Source organism: Bombina bombina, chromosome 9 (genome assembly GCF_027579735.1).
Source record: "Bombina bombina isolate aBomBom1 chromosome 9, aBomBom1.pri, whole genome shotgun sequence".
Lineage (NCBI taxonomy): Eukaryota > Metazoa > Chordata > Amphibia > Anura > Bombinatoridae > Bombina > Bombina bombina.
The window spans coordinates 37641214-37663389 of record NC_069507.1 but is presented as its reverse complement, the minus strand read 5'-3'; the positions used below and the strand labels follow the sequence as shown (position 1 = coordinate 37663389).

Here is a 22176-nt window from a genome sequence, read left to right as displayed (position 1 = left end):
GATATGAAACCCAAAAATGTGCTTTCATGTTTTAGATAGAGCATGCAATTTAAAAAAACTTTCTAATTTAATTCTATTATCAATGTATCTTTGTTCTATTGGTATCTTTTGTTGAAAAGTAGGGATGTAAAATAAGGAGACGACCCGTTTCTGAAGCACTATATTGCAGCAGCTTTGCAAGATGTTATCCATATGCAACTATTTCCTGCTAGGGACTGTTCCAGGTGCCTACCTAGGTATTTATTTAACACAGAATATCATGGGGGCAAAACAAATTTGATAATAGAAGTAAATAGGAAACTTTTTTTAATATGGTATGCTGTGTCTGAATCACTATTTTTTTTTCGGGTTTCATACCCCTTTAATAAATACATTTCTGCATGGGCACCAGTAATGCATATCCCTATACAACAACTGAAATGTGCTCCGTCACCGATTAATGGTTTGTGCAAACAGATTTACAGTTCTTTTCTATGCCTTTTTAATTATAAAGCAGGAACACTTGCTACACCAGTGCATCCCTACGCTTGAAATATATGCCTAACATAAATGATTAATAGGGACACAAATATTCATCTAATGGATAATTTAAGTCATTGGTTTAACGTCACCATCTTATTTATAGTCTCAGCGTTATATCATAGTAATTTGGATATTCAGTTTTGAAATGCCTTCTGCAACTAAAAGCCATAATATACATTTATTATGAATAAATTGACAATCTGTTTATATATTTGGAGTAACTGCGATTCGGCTAAAAACAAAGCAAATACAATTTAGTGAAAGGGAATGCAAATTGTGAATACAGTAAAATAATGCTGAATGTTGTCATGCATAAGATAAAATTTCCATTCCCATCAATTAAATTTCTTAACAAGCTAACTTTCCAGACTTGCATCCTTTGTTCAGCAGATGTCTCTAAAAACACTAACATCCAAATGAAAAACAAAAATGTTACAGGAACATCTTCTTGTGTTGTTTACGCATTTCATTAATAGACAAATTGGAAAGCAGAAATGTGGGTAAGTTCTATGTAGTCAACACACTGTTTAATGCATAAGCGCTAAATATAACTAAGCAAAGTTGTGACTTTTCCTTGGGGAATTACAGACAATTTGTTGAATTATCTTGGTGATTAAAAGTGCTAAATGAACAATATTGTGATGAACAAATTAGAGATAGGTGAATGTTGGCATTGTAGTAATCAAATGATAGAACAAAAGTAGTGTTCCCCTTGACATAATCTCATTCATCCTCATTTTTCTATAACATAAATGCTATTTTAACACTATAGAATCTAATATTTGATTTTTTAATTCTAGTGTTTAAATATTATTATAGATTATAAGTGAAGTGCAATATTGCGCTTGCATGAGCTCGATATTTGGACTCGACTCAGTGATACCAATGCACGCAAATGTGTGCTGGTATTACATTTGTGGTGCAATGCGTTCGCATTCCCGAAAGCCAAGCACTTAGCGCACTTCCAATGTGAGCCTTGTTTTTTTTGCCGGCAGCCATAGCAAACCACCTAGCACAGTGCAGGGGGCAAATTGTGCAGCGTTGGTCAGCAATAAATAAATATATATGTAAATGCTAATATACATATATATTTATGTGTTTATATGTGTATATGCACATATAAACACATAAATATATATGAATATAAGCATTTACATATATATTTATAGAGAAAACACAGTTCCCCATTGACTTCCATGTAAAGGAAACTTATGTGCCATCCCCTCACTTTAACTGTTTATAACTGCTTCATTAAGATTGTGCCTCAGTTGTAATCTAGCCTTATATTTGTAATGAAATGGTCAAAACATGTTCCATGTTGCTTTCAAAGAATGAGGCCAACATTTATTATTTTTAATGGATGTACATGAGGATTCACCCTATCCTAAAATACATATAAGAAGATAAAGAAACAGATTAGTAGAAAAGCAAATAAAGAGTTTAGTAAGAATAAAGCAGAATGCAACCTGAAAATCTGAGAATTGAAAGGTGAATAAATAGCCAAAGATACATCACCAAATATAAATGCAAAATGTTTGGGATTTTTAAAAAATGTTGGCAGACATAAATTCAATTGTAGTCCAATAGTACATGCTGGCAGTGATTTAAAGGGACAATGAAGTCAAAATTAAACTTTCATGATTCAGATAGGGCATGCAATTTTAAACAACTTTCCAATTTACTTTTACCATAAAATTTGCTTTGTTCTCTTGCTATTCTTTGTTGAAAGATAAACATAGGAAGGCTTATATGCTAATTTCTAAGCCATTGAATGCCACCTCTTATCTCAGTGCATTTTGGCAGTTTTTCATACCTAGATAGGGCTCGTTCATGTGTGCCATATAGATAATATTATGCTCACTCCCATGGAGTTATTTATAAGGCAGCCCTGATTGATTAAAATGCAAGTCTGTATAAAGCACTGAAATAAGGAGGCAGTCTGCAGAGGCTTAGCTACAAGGTAATCACAGGGTTAATAATATTTAACTAGTGTTTGCGATGCTGGAGTGTAGCGGTTTAGGGGTTAATATGTTTATTATAGTGGCGGCGACGTTGGGGGCGGCAGATTAGGGGTTAATAAATTTAGGTAGGTTGCAGCAACATTGGGGGTGGGAGATTAGGGGTTAATAAATATAATGTAGGTGTCGGCGATGTTGGGAGCAGCAGATTAGGGGTTAATAAGTATAATGTAGGTGATGCCGATGTCCGGAGCGGCAGATTAGGGGTTAATAATAAGTATAATGTGTTTGTCTGCGATGTCATGTGCTGCAGATTAGGGGTTAATAAGTGTAAGATTAGGGGTGTTTAGACTCGGGGTTCATGTTAGGGTGTTAGGTGTAAACAGAAATTTTCTTTCCCCATAGGAATCGAAGGGGCTGCGTTACGGAGCTTTATGCTGCTTTATTGCAGGTGTTAGGCTTTTTTTCAGCCGGCTCTCCCCATTGAGGAAATCGTGCACGAGCGTGTAAAACCAGCGCACAGCAGCTTTCAGCAGCTCTGGTATTGGAGTGCGGTATGGAGCACAATTTTGCTCTACACTCACTTCTTGTCATTTAACGGCGGGTTTATAAAAACCTGTAATATCAGCGCTGTAGGTAAGTGAGCGGTGACAATAACGTGCAAATTAGCACCGCACCCCTCATAATGCAAAACTCGTAATCTAGCCGTATATTTTTAAACAGTAACAATTCTGGAGTAGACTGTCCCTTTAAGAGAACAAATGTTTAGATAGCGATATTTGTTTTCATTCTCAGCATATACACTAGTCAGCTGTTTACATGTTTGTGCCGTGTTTCAGCTTCTTTATTTCTTTTTAATAAGACATATTACAGATAAAAGTTTTTGTGATTCCCCAACAGAGGCCTAGAATACAAGTGGAGCATAAAAATAGTATCATTGAGCACTACACCACTGTTGAAAGTAAAATGGTAGCACTCAAGCTCGATATAAGGAACAAAACAGTGATATATAATAGTTGTGCTTTATTTGATGCAGAGCACATTCTAAAAAATATATTTTATTTCTTTTTTTTTTTTTTCAAATTATTGGTATTAGTCCACTTAATATGTATAAATAAACCAACAATGATCTAAAACAATTCTTTTACTGGTAAAAGAATAAAACAAAAACTCAAATTAAAGAGTCAATCACAACCCTGTTGAAAAGCTTTTCAAATTATTTATCAAAAATATCCCTGTAGATATTAGTAGTGAATATATGTCTTTTTGAACACTATCCTTTTCCTATATTAATTTGTCTTTAATTATGGACATATATGGTCTGCTTCTATAAAAGATGCATGTTTTGAATGAAATAACATGGCCTTAACATTGGCAGACGTCACCCTCAAAAAAGCGGGAGGAATATGGAAGTCCCAGCTAGGGACGAGTTGTCTCCCATAGAAAGTAATGAAGCTCTCTGTACGGGATATCAAATGTAACTGGGAGCACTTTATACTGATTAAGCAAATACACATCAAAACTGATGTATGCACTGTACTTTTACTTGCAATCACTTCTAGCTTTACATACATGTCATTTTTATCAGTACAATAAATTCATTGCATATTTTCAACAAACTGAACAACTTACATTTAGAGATATAAAGCAGCATAGAAGGTATAACAGATAGAGCAGTGAGACCTGTGAGAGAACTTCAGACACACCCAAGAAACCCCTCTGCTCATCCCACTTGACAAGGCTTCATCAAGACTCATTTTACAATAGAAAAGTACACCTTCATTTTTGTTCTTTTTTTTACAATTCGATATTTGTATTTTGAAATTACAATGTATATTAAAAAGTAATGCACAACACATAAGAGTGCTAAAAGGTTAGCAAGGCTGAAAACCCTAAGCAAAGTGTTACGGCTACAATTAAATATAACACAATAAAGTATTTCACTCATATTTATAAATATTAACTTTAAAAATATGCTTTTCATTAAAATAAATATTTAGTGCAAAGGGCTGTTAGGTGTTTATTTACAGTATATATACAGTATTTATGTGTGTGTATGTTTATGTGGGTATGTATATATGTGTCTGTGTGTACATATGTATTTTGTATGTACATATGTATGCATATTAATATGTACACATATATGCACATATATAAATCCACAAATACAAATCCACATACATGTATTAAAAACAACAACTTTTCATTTACCATCCATATCCCTTTGAAACACTGTTAACCCATTAAAAAAATGGTCATCTATGTATCTATCTATATATCTATCATCTATTTATCTATCAACCAAAATATTTCCTCTATTTTTTTGAGTTCACCTTCTACTTATTTCACCTTCAGGTTAGCGCTCAAGTGAAAGCCAGGACCTAAGTTTTATAGTGCACCCCATAGAAGTCTAGTAGTTGAGGGATCTTTATCTGGCCTCCAGATGTAAGTGCTCAGGCACTACCATTTTACTTTTAATTTGTAATCTGAGGACAAAAATAAAAAGTTAACTGTGTGATGTTAGCACTGAATGGTGCTTATATTTTTGGGCTCCTCTTTTAATCTTGGCCAGTATGAAATAACGTGGAGGAAAAATAACCTCCCCTTTTTAATTTTAACATGCAGTGAGAAGTTTTCCTTAACATAGACAATGGCATTGTTGAAAGATTTCAGAAGATCTTGTGATTTTTGGTACAAGCGACCCTAAAGGCAAATGAAACTGAAAAATAAACTTTCATTGTTCAGATGGAACCTATCATGTACTTCTTTTATCAAATATACATCTGTTATTTGGTTTCCTCTGCTCAAAGGACAGAAATGTGCTTGTGTCTTGAACACTATATGGCAGCAGTGTTTGCAACAATATAAAGTACTTAAAGCCCTTCCGCACACCTGATCCTACCACAGTAGGCTCTCAAGGAAAGGAGCTAAGTTTCAATAAAAGATAAAGGTTACAAAGGGTACATTTGGGTTGATCTCTTTAGAAAGTATCACTGGCATCATGTGAGTGTTATTCTGTGGTAGTCCTCCTGGCTTCTAAAGATCATAAACAAATTAGCATCCAAATTTAAGATGATATAAATAATACAAAAAACATCCTTTGCTGCCTAGAAATGGAAGAAAATGCAAATTTGCCAAAAAATTTGCATATGTTAAGGACAAGTCTAAGCTATGCTACTGTTCAGTACAGCCCATAAGTAATCATAACATAGTCATTAACCATAAGAACTATGGCTCATATAATTTCACTTTTCCGAATAAATTGTCTACTTATGCTCACAGTATTATGTCTTTTGTAGAGGGCTCTGCATTAATAGTTTTGCTGACCCTTCTCCTTTCTACAAATGCTGTTATGTTACACTTGGCAGGAACCGCACCCAGTTGCCCAATTAACAAAACAATAGCATTCCATTGTAGCATCTGGATCACAGCTTTTTCTCCAGCTGGCACATGTATCAGCCCGTTACAACACACACTCGACTTAAATGATTACTGACAATGTATGCCACTTGCTACAGTAAGATAATACACAACAAATCGCCTTAATACGTACTTGGTATAGCTCAGTCAGCTGGCAGGAAACATAAAGGGGCTTGCTTTGCTATACATTGTAACAAATTCAGCTTAGTATACTGCATATTGCAGATCCCCAAATCCTTCTGCTCAAAAGATTTTATGGATTTTTACTTTACAAATATAGAAGGAATGAGCATCTATCTGTCTGTTGATACAATTAGTTAAATATTACTGCCATAAATGTGAATTTTACAGTTGTATATTGTCATGTATTTCCCCCCCATAAATCTCATTTATTTATTTGTGACAAATACTGTATATATTTATGTTCATTGGTTTCTGAAGACGTTTTTGACTTTGTCTTCTGTTGTCACACTTTAATCATTTCATTGAATTTTGTTTTTTATTGCTAATATTTATTGGATAAAAAATAATTAACACTATCTAGGTTAAAATAGATATGTACATGTATGTTTCTCCAAGGGGCTAATTTATCATGCCCCATATGCTGCAGTTTCCATGCGAGCCTTCAGGAAACAAGATTTAAGAAGCAGCGGTCATAAGATTGCTGCTCCTTAACTCGTCTGCCACCTCTGAGGCGGGGGACAGCAATCATCCCAATCAGATACGATCAGGATGATTGACACCCTCTGCTAGGGGCCGATTGGCCATGAATGTGTAGGGGGCGGTATTGCACAACCATTTCACTAGGAATGCTTGTGCAATGATGAATGCAGACAGCGTTTGCTGTTGGAATTTATCGATGTGCGGCGGACATGATCTGCTACAGCGGATCATGTCCGCCAGCACAATGATAAATTGGCCCCTGAGTATCCTTTTCCATATTTCATAGCCTATATAAAGAGCACAAAAGTATATGTGACTATTATGGATGTGCAGAAAGTAAATGCTTTGAAACATATGCATGCACTCCATTCTGATTATAAGGGGTCTGAGGGATTGAGCTGAGGAGGGCTGTTGTCAGCTGTGTGCCTGAAGTAGTGCTTGTTCTGGGCACCTCATACTGCAGAGCACCATTTTCCCTACACTGTCACTCTACAATTAACCCTTACACCACTGCACAATCCATCCTACCCTAAGAAACCTCTGCATTAACCTTTACACATCCCCACACACAATCTCCTCCTCTGTCCCTCCTAGGTTCCTGTGCAGCTTATCTCCCTCATAACATTCTCTATACAGTGCTACACATTGTTAATATACAGCAAATAGTCCTGACACCCAGCAGATCTTTATCTTGGAGATCTCCAGCAATTACTTTGCTATATTAAACTGTAACAATTTGATTTGTTTTTTTTTTTTTATTAAAGACAAACCTCCCTTCAAATCCAGATGCATATCACACACATTAAACTTCCATCATTTTCCAATTTACTTTTATTATAATTTTTTCTTCATTGGATATTTGCTGTGTCTCTTTGGTTTTAATGCACAAAGATGAACTTTTTATGTTTTTAATTGTTGGTTGGAGCCTTCTATGTGCCGGGACTTATTTAATCTACTTTATATTGGTCTTTGTTGAAATCTAGCTACATTCCATGAGAGCATTGTAAGGTGGGCTCCTGTACACTACATGTTTCTGCATATAGCACCAAAGAAATGTGCACATTCATGAGCCTACCTCAGTATGCACTCCTAAAAAAGCTACATTTCATCAAAGGATACAAGGAGAAAAAAAAACATGGCCTCAATTAAAATCTATTGAGAATTTGCTTCCGAAAATGCTTTTTGCTTTTCCACCATGTGTAGCCGACTTTCTCTAGTGATCACAACGATACATAGTTTTGTTTGTTAAAACCCGACCCCTGTGAATGAGCTTTCAACTGAAAAGCTCCTAAAAAGGACTTTTATTGTGTAAAGTACCTGTTTTTTAAATATAAACCGAAACTGGCACCAACAATAACCCATTTACACTAGGTTACAGTAATGCTATATACCCCTTGTTCCCTCTTAGAGGAAAATACTCATTTGTATTTGTGACATTGTCATCAAAATGCATCCTCAACACTCAAAAACCATATGAATAATGTATGTATCTTAGCAGGATGGATACACTTCTTTTGTCACTTCAGGACAAAAACATCAACAAGCGGCATGTTTTTTATTTCATTTGATTGCAAGTCACACTCACACTGTTGTGATTCTCACTAAGAGTACTGGCATTATTAAACTTGGGTTTTTACAGGGGATCACTTGGCCATGACTTTCATAGTTAACTATCGCAATGCGTTTCTATCGAACCACTACATAATTTTCATAGCACCTAATTATAGGGCCTTGATCAGGGCTCAGTAAACAATCCCATAATTGAATTACCCTGTTGATTTTATAATCAAATTTACCTTTTTTTAAATGTCATTTTTTAAATTAAGGTTAAGAAGAAGGTCAATGCTTTCCACAAGATTTGTTAGTGTGTCTGTGGGAAATTGTGCCCATTTAGCCCATATGATAATTTGTGTGCTCAGGCACTGTTCTTGAGTGAGAAGGTCTGTCACACAATAGGCATTCCAATTCCTCCAAAAGGTGTTCAGTTATGGGGCACAGTTATGCTTGAACAGGACAGGGCCTTCCCCAAAGTGTTGCCACACAGTTGGAAATAGTCAATTGTCTAAAATGTCTTTGTGTCCTGCAGCATTAAGAGATCCCTTCCCTGGAACTAAGGAGCCTAGCCTTAACCCTGAATAACAATCTCAGACCATTATCCCTACTGCACCAAACTTAACAGTATGCACTAAGCATTCTAGTAGGTAGCATTCTTCTGGAATCTGCCACACCCAGATTCTTCAGGCTGTCAGATAGTGAAGCGTGATTTATCACTCCAGAGAACATATATGTTTATGTGAGATTTTTGTACAGATGCTTAGCCATTAAAACCCATAAATGAAGCTGTAGATACACAGTTATTGTGCCAGTATTGCTTCCAAAAGAAGCTTGGAACTCTGAATTGAATGATGCAACAGATGATAGACATATTTTACTTGCTTTTATGCTGCATCCCTACTCTTTGAATTTGTGACTGGGCTGTTGTTGCTCCTGGACACTTCTACATCACAATAATCACACTTACAGTTAACCGGGAAAATCAAGAAGGGCAGACATTTTACAAACTGACTTCACTTGTGGAAAGCTATGTGATCAGCACAGGTTAAAGACAGAGCTCTTCAATATACAACCCATTGTACTGCCAATGTTCATCTATGGATATTTCCTGACTATGTGGTAGATTTTATCCATCTTTTAGAAATGGGTGTGGCTAAAAAACCTGAACACAATTAGTATGTATATATATATATATATATATATATATATATTATATATTTTATACATACATATATACATATACAGTAATCCACTTTGCATATATACACTAGTTATATTTCTTAGTAAATGTCTTACAATATTTTGTGTTAATCTCAGACCTATTAGTATCCATAGCATAGTCAAACTAGTCAAGAACTATTGCATTTTCTATATATTTTTTTGCCTGGATTTCTGCAAGAATTTTTTTTTTTTTTTTTTTCCATTTTGGCATGATCACAAAAGCAGATCTTCAGCAGTTTCTTGGAGTGGTGTGCATGTTTTTCCCCAAGTTAGAAATCAACAGCCTTTACACCACTGTAAATTGATAGATGATTGACAAGCTATGGTCTCGAGCAGCATACCTCAATTACTATCCTCTTTTTTTTTTATTCCCTTGTACCCACTTAGCATGTTAGACTATAAGCCCAGCTGTTTTGTTGATCATCAACATGCTCCTCTACCCAATGTTCACGTATAAATGCTACCTCTGCATCATATACCTAGGTTGCGGAATCTGTTGGTGCTCTAAAAATAATTGATAATGATAATAATAATACATTTTGACAGCAAATTACATGCCACAAACAGAAGCAGACAGGTTCTTTGCCTGGAAACATTGCCAGTTCTCATGATATAAAATGTGGCCATACAATTGTGCATAATTATCTTTAATCCACAATGTGGTTAGATACTTTATTTACAATTTGTATTTGTTATATATTAAAAACAAAATTCTGTTATAACTAATGATGTTTCTATGTTTTATAAAGTTTTTATAACAATAGAAAAAACAAATTCATCTAAAACCTTTTAGCTTTAATAGGAGGCCAGCTGTGATTATAACTTTGAATATTTTGATTTGTAGATGAAAATAAGTTTAATGTGGTTAGAATTTCATGTCAGCACTTATGTGCATTTGGAAAGCTATTCTCTTGATTTTTTGGCTTTGTGAAAGGTCAGATCATTTTAGTTTTGGGACTTCTCTGTATTTGATTGCTCCATCTTTATATATTAATCCTCCAACTGGGAACTTTATAAAATTTTGAGTTAAAAATTAACTTTAAACCAGGTGTTTGTTAAATGATTTTATATGTTGAATTTTACACTTGTGAATTTTATTTTATGACACTTAATTTCACATTATCCAAGAACTTGAAGAAATAGATTTTGAAACTAGGTAACAACTGGAGTATCCTTGTGGTAGTGTTGTCCATTCTAAACATCGGCTTAAAACTTCATCAGGTCTCTGAATTTTTTTTGTAAATTTTTTTATCTATTATTTCTGAACCTACTATTATTTGGTGACTAATCACTAACCATTTATCTAGTGATACAACTATAATAAAACATATCTTCCTTCTTAGCTTCATGAAATACTGAAATGCAAGTGAAGACATCATCATATAATTCTTCTACCTTCCCTCTTAAAAGTTACACATATTAAAGGGACATAATACTCATATGCTAAATCACTTGAAACTGATGCAGTATAACTGTAAAAAGCTAACAGGAAAATATCACCTGAGCATCTCTATGTAAAAAAGGAAGATATTTTACCTCACAATCTCCTCAGCTCAGCAGAGTAAGTTCTGTGTAAAAAGTTATACTCAGCTGCTCCCAGCTGCAGGTAAAAAAATTAAAAAAAATGAAGAAATGAACAGCAGCCAATCAGCATCAGCAGTGCTGAGGTCATGAACTCTTACTGTGATCTCATGAGATTTGACTTAACTCTCATGAGATTTCATAGTAAGCTTCCTTTACCTGATTGGTGAAATAATATGAGAGTGCACGATGCTAGTCCCTTCAGATGTCCCAGGACAGACACACTAAAATGCTGCTTAGAAATCCTTTACAATGGGAGGTGGCTACTGAGGAACTTTTGAGGTAAAATATCTTTCTTTTTTACATAGAGATGTTCAGGTGATATTTTCTAATCAGCTTTTTACAGCTATGCTGCATCACTTTCAAGTGTTTAAACATTTGTTTATTATGGCCCTTTAAGGTCATGAAGTTTAGACTGTGCTCCCCATTTGTCATTAGACTGATAGTCAAAGTTCTCAACTAGGAAAAATGTTAAATTAATGTCTGTTGCTAATTATATTACACATTTGAATCTAGTAAACTAGAATACTAAATATTATTCTCTAATCGTTTCCTCTTTTTTTTAGTGCATTGTAGTATAAAAAAAAAATGATAGTGCGGGTCGCAATAAATAATATTACTGGGCCTTGCTAACATTAGCGCTCGACTTGATGTTACAAGTCCATGGTTAATCCCATTTACCAGAGAAGGGTTAGTGTGGCCAACATTGCTCTAGCGCAATCTTTACTTTCAATGGAGATAGCGAACATGCTAAATGGCACTCATATTAAAAGTTTAAAGCTATAGATTACGCTTGATCGAAAGTCGAAACTGTGTTAGAATATTTTGCGCATCTTGAGACCTGAAGTAAAGTGTGAGGGTTAAATTTTGTTTTTACAATATTGGGTATATTAGAGCACATCTTTAGGAGCTAAACAAGACATCACATGAGTTTAAAATAACATGCTACTTAAAATGCAAACCGATAAAACCCATTGACTTAGACAGTAAACCTTCTTTTATTTTTAATGTGAAATTTATATAAATAATTTAGTCCACATATTAAAAATAATTTCTAGAGGAATCTTCAATAGTTTTGTGTTGCTTTCAACTGTTTTGTATTTTGTTTTTGGGCTGAAAAAAAATGTCAGTACTGAAACAGTTATATTAAGGGATGTTTAAATCGGTTGGTTACGGTAAATTAGTCACGACATAGGCAAATGCCACCAAAGTTTTGTTCATATTTTTTTCAAATCATTTAACATTCTGACTGCCGAAACCTTGAATAATGAGAGAACGAGTCAAAGGAATTCAAGTGAAAAATATTGTCTGAATACAGATAACGTTTGATGCATCATTTTCTCTAAATCTGAGATGATAATTATTTAAATCACAAAACCTCACTCCCAGAGCGGATAAAATTACATTTATCTTCATCCAAGACAGCTAAGAACTGATGCCCAGGATGTAAAGGTTCTAGTTATTGAACTTCAGAAATATTATTTAGCGCCATAATAAATTCACAGCATATGCCAAGACAAGCACAAGGAAAATCACTCTTTGCTTGTGGGTTCAGTGTAGAAAGAATACAATTGAGCATTGCACTATGTTATTTAATTACAATTTTCCAGCACATATAGTGAAGTTTTATAGTGTGTTTGTATGTGTCTTTGCCTGGGTATCTGTTTGTGTGATGTATGCGTATCTGTGTCCATATGACTGCATGTTTCTTCATACTTGAATGTGTATGTGAATGTGCTTGGTCAATAGATACATAGATTAATTGATAGATATATGGATAGATAGATAGATATATATATATGGATGGATGATAGATTGATAGATAATAATTGGATGCTTGTATAGCGCACAACCTCAAACTTAATCAACTTGCGGCACTGATAACAGCTATTATTATTACCCATCTTAATGGTACTCATTTTACCGACCTCGGATGAAAGGCTGAGTGGACCTTGCCGGGATCGAATCTGATATTTGCCATAGATCTCTGTAAGTGCATTTTCACGATGAGCTATCTGTCCGGCTTTTATAGATAGATAGAGAGATAGATAGATAGAGAGAGAGATAGATAGAGGGATAGATAGATAGATAGATAGATAGATAGGTAGATCGATGATAGATAGATTTTAGTTTGTAAATTATTTCCTTTAATAATCTATACAATTATTTCCTGTCTTGTGAAAAGTGCAGATCCTGAGCTAAGCTTTTTATTATAAATTTATAAGATACTAAATAACATTTCATACTAGAACACTAAAGAACTCACAAAGTTTTCATAATAAATACAGTATTTGTATTTGATATTTGACAAATATTTGTTCAAGAAATAAACAAATATGCCAACACATACCCATAATAAGTGAAATCTGTGTAGAGATATCTACTTAAAAAAATCTTAACATGCAAAAAAATAGAAAAGTGTTTTAAAATAAAAACTTAAAAAACACTACATTAACTGTAAATAGCATCATTTAAAATAAACATACTAATAGAGATGTGCATTTGTTTAATTACAAATACAAATTTGTAGAGAAAAACAGATATTCGTTCCCTTTTCACAAAACAAACATCTGAATAAATGTACCAATGAAGATTAAAGAAAACAAAAAAAAAGCTGACAAAATTAATCAGTATTTATTAGTTTTCTCTAAATAACCTTTAAGGGGTTAAAGTTTTGAGTGCTGGAAAGCCACCATGCTAAGTCTCCTATTAGCTGGGCTGGGGCTCTGTGAAGAAGAGGAGAAGGTTAGTGTAGCTCTCCAGTACGCTAGAGGTAATTATACGGCTGCAAGTGAACTTTTTTACCTGTTGTTTAGGAACATTTACGTTAATTTAAAGGGATAGTAAACATAAAAAATGTTATTGTTTAAAAAGATAGATAATCCCTTTATTTCCCATTCCCCAGTTTTGCTTAACCAACACTGTAATAGAAATATACTTTTTAGCTCTGTCATTACCTTGTATCTAAGCCTCTTCTGACTGCCTCCTTTTCTCAGATCTTTTGACAGACTTGCATTTCAGGCAATTAGTGCTAACTCTTAAATAACCACATGCATGAGCACAATGTTATTTATATGAAACACATGAACTAACGCCCTTTAGCTGTGAAAAACTGACAAATGCATTCAGATAACAGGCGGCCTTCAAGGGCTTAGAAATTAGCAAATTTGCCTACCAAGGTTTAGCTTTCAACTAAGAATACCAAGAGAACAAAGCAAATTTAATGATAAAAGTAAATTAGTTGTTTAAAATTGCATTCCCTATCTGAATCATGAAAGTTTAATTTGAACTTTACTATCCCTTTAACTTAAACAAATAAAAATGTTCTACGAATATTCAGTATTTATTTTTTATTTTTTTAAACAAAACAAATACCCAATAATAATACAGGCAAGAAATATTCAGGGAAGTGAATTTCCCCAAAGCTTTTGTTTTGAAAGATTCAGACGAATTACATTTTTTGTGCGGTACAAGTCTACATACTAATTAGTGATAATCAAATTAATATACAGAGAAACATAATGACTACATGTTTCATACTTAACACCCCTGAATTACAGCAAAAAGAAACCCAGTTTATTGCATGATTACTTTACCTTTCAGGTATTTTAATACTCAGTAAATATATCCATGCATTTAAAGTATATACCTTGCAGAAAAAGCATTATTAATACATCCATCTTTAACTTTCATGATAATATGAAGTTTCAGGGATTTGTTTTGTCCAACTTTTTTCTGAAATATCCAATTTGAAAGATTTCATAATAGAAGAACAATGCTAAAATGTAACTGATCTGTGTGAGGCAGAATTCTGGTACAAGCTATTTTGTTTCTTGTCTACTATCAGCCTTTGTTGAAAATACTTGTTAAACATACAGTTTCTTTAGCACTGAAATGTTATTTAAGGTCAAAAAATAAAGTCTCAAATAAATCACATTCACTTTGTTTTATAAAACGCCATCTTTTGCTTACTAACAGAATTTTTAAACCTGTCAAACAAAACTGCATTAATAATTTAACATAACATTTCAATGTAGCGTTTTCAGTTCCACTAACTGGCTGATTTTATGTTGTAGGATAAAGAAGTAAACTTGGAGCAAGTACATAGACGTATGAACAGTTTAATTGATGAGGACATGGCTCACAAGCAGTTATCAACAGCATCTATTGAAATATCTGCATTAGAAATTGGAGGTATGCAATCAAGTCAAACTTTGGAGCCAGTACGGGAATACCAGAATACTCAACTATCCGTCAGTACATTTTTACCAGAACAGACAAGTCATGGAGGAGGAAGGACACATTCTTCCATATCAAGTAGTAACTTACCCCTGCCCCTTAGCAGTTCAGCCACCATGCCCTCAATGCAATGTAAACACAGATCGCCAAATGGAGGACTATTTCGACAAAGCCCTGTAAAAACACCCATGCCAATATCATTCCAGTCAATGTCTGGAGGACCTATTCCAGAAGCCATTGAGCCTTCTCATGGAACATCTATATAATTAAAACAATGACCTGCAGAGATTTTTAATACAACTAAAAGAAAAAAAAAACTCTTTCATTTTTCTTGTAAATATATGTAAATAACAAAAAAAAATAATGAAGTGGGTTAAAAGTGTATTTTGAATATTCCCATTTTTTGAAGTCAGTAAAACAAACAAAAAATGTATGAATGGCTTTGTAAATTTTGTTCTATATGAATAAATCAGCAAATTACTTGTGATCCTTCTGAAGTGCCAAAGAAGAACCATGATGAGGACAGAGAGCAGTCAGTCCTTCAACACATACCATTTTAATTTGGGCTCATTTATTGCTTAGACTATCACGTTTACAGAAAACAAATCACTGTTCCGCACTTCATTCTAAAGTAGGCAGAACAATTATGAATGACCAGCATTAGTGCTAAATTATGTAGTTAACAAAATGATCTAACACATGGGATGAAAGAAGGGAAAATTCAACAAAAATGTTTTCTTCTAACAAGAAACGCTTGGGATTAAATCTCCACAAAATTTCTAGGTTAAAGCACTGGTTTATTAAATTGTATTTTATGTGTACTGTGCTGTGTGGCTTTTTGATTTAACCTTTACAATTGGCAGGATCTTTGATATCTTTGGTGGGAAATAGAAGGTTAGAGGTGAGAAGGAAAATCTGTTGAGCGAAACCTGTAATCATCTTTTCTGTGGCATGTACAATGAAAGGTTGGTTGGAACCAATGATTTTTAAATGGAGGGAAAAAAAGTTATTTGATGGAAAACAAACATGGTTACTCTTTTTTAAGCTTTAGATCACATTTCTTGAAAGGAACCACAATTTAGATATGCTGTAAGTCAGCCAAATAAAATTGAAAATCATTTTAATTCTATGAGTAAGTGTAATGTTGCATATTTCTATTAGCATTGACATAAGCAGAGGAAGGAATACAGACAATCTCTGCAGTAGTGAAATGAAGAAAATGTATTTTAAAGGATTTGACAGTGTAAGGAATACATTTTCATAATGGCAACTCTAAGGCTGACAAGATGACATGTCTATATAGGCAGACCTAGATACAGAGATAGAGATATACTGTACATATATTAAATCAATTCAGATTTTGTACTAAAAATAATTCTACTTAGGTCTTCACCAACCTGCTCAATAATCAGCTATCTTTGTCAGTTTCCCCTCATACTGATTTTCAAATGTTTTTAGAAAATAATGTGGAAAGACTTTGTAAAACAAAGAGGCTTTTTCTAAAATATATATTGGTGTCAGTTAGACTGTCATTTAAGTTCCAAAAATGATGTGCGTTCACTTTTAAACTTACTGTGCAACAGTTATATACTCTGGTTAATATACAGCAGAATAATTATATAATAGTAAATAGTAAAAGATAAATACTTAACAAAATAAGTTGTAGAGGCATACCTAACTGAAACTGAACAAAACAGGAAGTAGAAAAAATAAGTTGTAGAGGCATAACTAACTGAAACTGAACAAAACAGGAAGTAGAAAAAATAAGTTGTAGAGGCATAACTAACTGAAACTGAACAAAACAGGAAGTAGAAAAAATAAGTTGTAGAGGCATAACTAACTGAAACTGAACAAAACAGGAAGTAGAAAAAATAAGTTGTAGAGGCATAACTAACTGAAACTGAACAAAACAAGTAGTAGAAAAAATAATTTGGAAAAACAGTGGCTGTGAGAGAAAAATAGAGCAAATGTACTGTACACACGGTTTAAAGAGAGAATTAAAGAGCTAGAGAAGAGAAATATTGGATTTGATAAAGAGATGGTATGAGTGTTAGCAAGTGGAAAATTACACTCGGGTCTTCTCACGTACATTCGAAGAGCTACGAGAAGAGTTTCCCATGTGATTTACTGGATTTTCAAAGTGTAGGCAACGCTAATCTAAATTAGCATAAAAACATAAAACAAAACATGATTATATTGTAGCTTTGCACAGTAAAAACTCCACTTATACTTTGCAATGAGAAAACTCAATAGCCTTATCTCATTACGCTGGGGGGGGGGAATTCAAGCAGCTTTGTGTATGACTACTATGCTTTTCTTTTATTTATTTCAGTAGTCTTGAGCTCTTCAGAAAAAAAACAGTTTTGACATTTTTTGCTAAACTATTTGAAATTGTTAATTATACACATAAATTTTTATTATTGATTAATTGAATAATCCCACATCCAAACACAGAAGACATCTTTGTTAATAATCTATTGAACATGTATGATTTGCTTCCATGCATATGTCTGGATATAAATCCCCTGTAGTCCCTTAAATGAAAAAATAATATGTTTCTACTTTATTGTACAGGTGGCCCTCATTTTACAACCGTTCATTTTACACCGTTTCAGAATAACAACCTTTTTTTCCAGTCATGTGACTGCTATTGAAAAGCATTGATAAGCAGTGCATTTATTAAAATAGCCAGTAGGTGGAGCTGTCCACTTGTGTTGCAGCAAAGCCAAGCTAGCTGAATTAATCAGTTTAACCAGACCTGAGCTATTGATCAGATTTCAAAGCAACAAGATCTTCCTGTCTATAAATCAGTCCAGATTGGAATGCATTGAAAGAACTGTTTTCAGAAAAATGCAAGTGAAGTCTGTGTTGTGTGATTATTTTATTAGGTTTATAATGCTGTTTAGCAAATGTTTTTGTTCATTTAACTTAGTTTAATTATATATTCTGTGTTGTGTGATTATTTTATTAGGTTTATAATGCTGTTTAGCATTTAAAGTCTTCATTTCAAAGCTTTAAAAATAATGTATTAGGTGTTACTTACGACAATTTTGAGAGGGGCCTGGAAACTATCTCCCTCACTTCCTATTGACTTACATCATAAACTGGGTTTCAATTTACAACGGTTTCTATTTACAACCATTCCTTCTGGAACCTAACCCCGGCGTAAACTGATGGCTACCTTTTGTAATATGGACATCTTCACTATTTTGCTTCTGTTAGATTTGATGAAATGGAAATTGGGATCCATTTTAATCTTTCCAATATTCACTTTTGATGTGGGAAGAATGGAAAGAAGATTTTTTTGTGTGATCAAAATCTTTTTCTTAACAAAGTGATCGCAATCAAACACAGCCAAGCTGGATAACTGCTACATAATTAGATCTCTATTTTTCTACAATGGCTTTCTGAACTATTGATAATAGATAGCGATCAGCAAACGTCATAAAATGTTGGATTCACACTCTTTTTACCTTAAATGTCTTTCCTATCACCTCCACAGCCAATCAGAGACAATGACAACATGACCAACAAGCAACATATCCTGTATCAGTGAGTGATTAATTTTAGTGTCTAGTGTTTCAGGGTCAATGGGGTAAATTGAATGTGTATACTTTTTGTTTGTTTTTTTGCAATCGGATAGCATGGTGTTTATAATTTATTTTAAAAAAGCTTTTTTAAATGTAATTTACATACATTGGTATTGATATCTGTATTGTATTTACAACTAGCTATATCTTGTACAGTACATACATTTTATTAATGTTTGTACATTTAAATATTAATGATAATGATGCAATTAGTATTATTTATTAATTGGCATGATTCTATGGTCATGAAAAAGTGGAATTGTTAGCAGTGGTTGCACAATTTTGTTTTTCTGGCTTAAGCATGAATAGATCATTGGCCCATACATGTTTACTGTCGAACTATGGATTTTAAGCATTTATCAAGTGCCTTTGGCTGGTTAACTCAATGTGTCATTTTATGGTCAATATTTAGCCTATACCTTGTTGTTGAATGGAATATGATAGTTGATGTCAATGTTGTCCATGTATGGTCTGGATGTCTTTTCTGATATCCTCTTTTTCCAATATTGAAATTATGTTATTGTTGGCATTGTGAATTCTCCAACATGAAAAAAATGTATCACTAGCCCTAAAAACCCCCAATAAACATGGTCAGAAAGATTGAAATCAGCCCCGATATTTGAGAGTGAGACATTTTTTAGTAAACATAACTTAGTGAAAAAAACCTCGCCAGATCAGACATGGTTTTTCTCGCTGACCCTCACAGAGACACTTCACTACATAGAGTTAAGTAAGCATTGAGCAGGGGCGCACTTTCAAAATTAAATCCTGTATCCAATATAAATCACATTATGCTGCTTTCTACTTATAGCATCTTACAATCACCTGTATTTTCGTATGCATTAGTTTTACTGTTAGGGTATTAAGTATTCTGTGTGTTTTGAGAAAAGCTTGCAACCTTTTAGTTGGCGAGAAAAAAAAAAGAGATCTGTTGTGTGAAAATCTTTACAGAATTACGCTGGGATTAGAGAAATTATTTCATATACGCTCATGGACCGTCCATGCTTAGCCCAATTTATGAATAAACAACAATTACGCTTTCTTTATTTATAAATACACATTTCTGTGTGTTTTTTTGCACATCCAGTGTACATAAATTATGATCTACATTGTGCATATTTAATACAATATATCCCTGTGCAAATTAAATACCAATTTTACCTTTTTTGTAAAATACAATTTTTGGTGAAGAATTTTCTTACGATTTTTGATGCACCGTAATAATACAATTTCCCCTGCTTATTTTTGTATGAATGGTTCAATTACTCCTTTTGTATGATGTTTAAAATACAAATTTTATTGTGCACTTTTCATACAAAAAGACAGTATACGCCCCTTAGTGAGACACCCTGTTTTCAGGGTAAAAAGTAAATTTAGATAATTCCATCAGGGAAACAGAAGGACTGGTGAGCATTCTTTATTAATCTCCCTAGCTCAGAGAGCTTTCAATCATCGGGCACTCAGTGAGACCAAACGTGAAATGAAGATACAGAGACACAGGGCTTGATTATAAAAACTCTGTAGCATGGAGATAAATCACTCAACATTCCTTTTTTTAGGTATTATATTATAATGTAGATATCTCTTCGCAGCCAGAACCCACATAGCTAGATAAACAGCTCTAACATTATAATTTGCCTTTCTAAAACTCTTAGAGGGACCTCACAATACTGTTGAGACTTCTTGGGTAATTTTTACAAACAAGAGAGCTATAGAGAACTGGGTCCAAAGTTAAAGAAAGAGAGAGAGAATCCAATACAGTATCTATGAATTTGAAGTTGTTAGAAAGAGTGTTTGGGTGTGATGGAGATTAGATAATACAGATAATAGGACAAATATAAAGAGAGTAAAAGAAACAGAAGGATTAGGTAACAGTCTGAGAAGCAGAGATTGAATAGTGGAGAGAGACAGATAAGATAAAAAGAAGATGCATTATATAAAAGGGTATAATAAATAACAGACACATCAGAGAAAAACAATACTGATTTGATTATTATAGAATTAAAGGACAACAAAAAAATGTGTAATATTCAAAAAACAAACATTTATCACGTCCAGGCCATTCTGCTTCAGAATACAAAATATAAAGCACCTTTACGTGCACTACAAACCCAAATATGTTTCAGGGTGCAGTCCAAAGGTGGTAGATCAAGCCACTATAAAAAAATCCCCAAACAAAGGGAGGTCACATTATTATTTAAATAAAATCTTTTTTTATAAAAACATTAAAATATATGTGGAAATAGCTCAAAAAACAGTACTCCAGACAGTTTAGGCCATTTATCCATGTGTTCTTAAATACTATTCAAATAAAACAAATTTAATCATTCCACATCTTAAGAGTAAAACATGTTTTGCAGCAAAAAGTGTGGTAGAAGAAAAAATAAATATATATTAAAAGAGACTATTTATCATAGAGGTAAGGGTGCGTTGTAATTTGGGACTCAATAAGAAAAAAGATGGAGGTTACAGTTCTCTAAAGATATTGGTTCTGGTAAGAATCCTCATCAGTACTATGGTCTTCCTCAGAGAACTCTTTAAAAGTAAACCCAAACGTTGTCTTTCATGACTCAAATAGAGCATGTGATTTTAGCAACTTTCTTCTTTACTTCTATTATACATTTTTCTCCATTTTCTTGCTATATTTTAAGCAGGGACATAAGCTTAGGAGCCGGCCCATTTCTGGGCCACTATAAGGCAGGAGTTTTGCAAGAATATTATCCCTTTGCAAGAGCACTAGAGGGCAGCACTATCTCCTGCCATGTAGTGCTACAGACTCCCTACTAGGTATCACTTCAACAAAGAATATCATGGGAACAAAGCAAATTTGATAAAAGAAGTAGTGATGTCGCGAACATAAAAATTTGGGTTCGCGAACGGCGAACGCAAACTTCAACAACTGTTCGCGATCGGGCGAACCGCCATAGACTTCAATAGGCAGGCGAACTTTAAAACCAACAGGGACTCTTTCTGGCCACAATAGTGATGGAAAAGTTGTTTCAAGGGGACTAATACCTGGACTGTGGCATGCCGGAGGGGGATCCATGGCAAAACTCCCATGGAAAATGACATAGCTGATGCAGAGTCTGGTTTTAAGCCATAAAGGGCATAAATCACCTAACATTCCTAAATTGTTTGGAATAACGTGCTTTAAAACATCAGGTATGATGTTGTATCGATCAGGTAGTGTAAGGGGTCTACAGATACTAAAGCACATTATGGGAAAATCAGGATATAGATCCTTATGAAGAAGCTGAATGCTGAAATTTTCGGAGTGAGTATACTGCACATTATTTTGTTGTTAACTCCTGCAAATCACAAGTCAAGTTTCTTTCTTCAGTGTGCACCATAATACATACAAGATTCAAGACCAGCGCCTCTATATACCTAATCCACATTTTACTCACAGTCCTGTTGGGAGAGACTGT

General features: G+C 33.9%; 1 protein-coding gene across 1 annotated transcript in view; it reads left to right on the top strand.

Annotated features, from left to right (window-relative positions):
- GRID1 (glutamate ionotropic receptor delta type subunit 1) overlaps positions 1 to 15434 on the top strand; it is a 1251691-nt gene extending 1236257 nt beyond the window's left edge. The window contains exon 16 of the mRNA XM_053692039.1: positions 14996 to 15434. Coding sequence (XP_053548014.1) covers positions 14996 to 15424 — 429 coding nt within the window. The 3' untranslated portion in view covers positions 15425 to 15434. The remainder of the gene's footprint in view (positions 1 to 14995) is intronic.
- The last annotated feature ends 6742 nt before the right edge of the window (positions 15435 to 22176 follow it).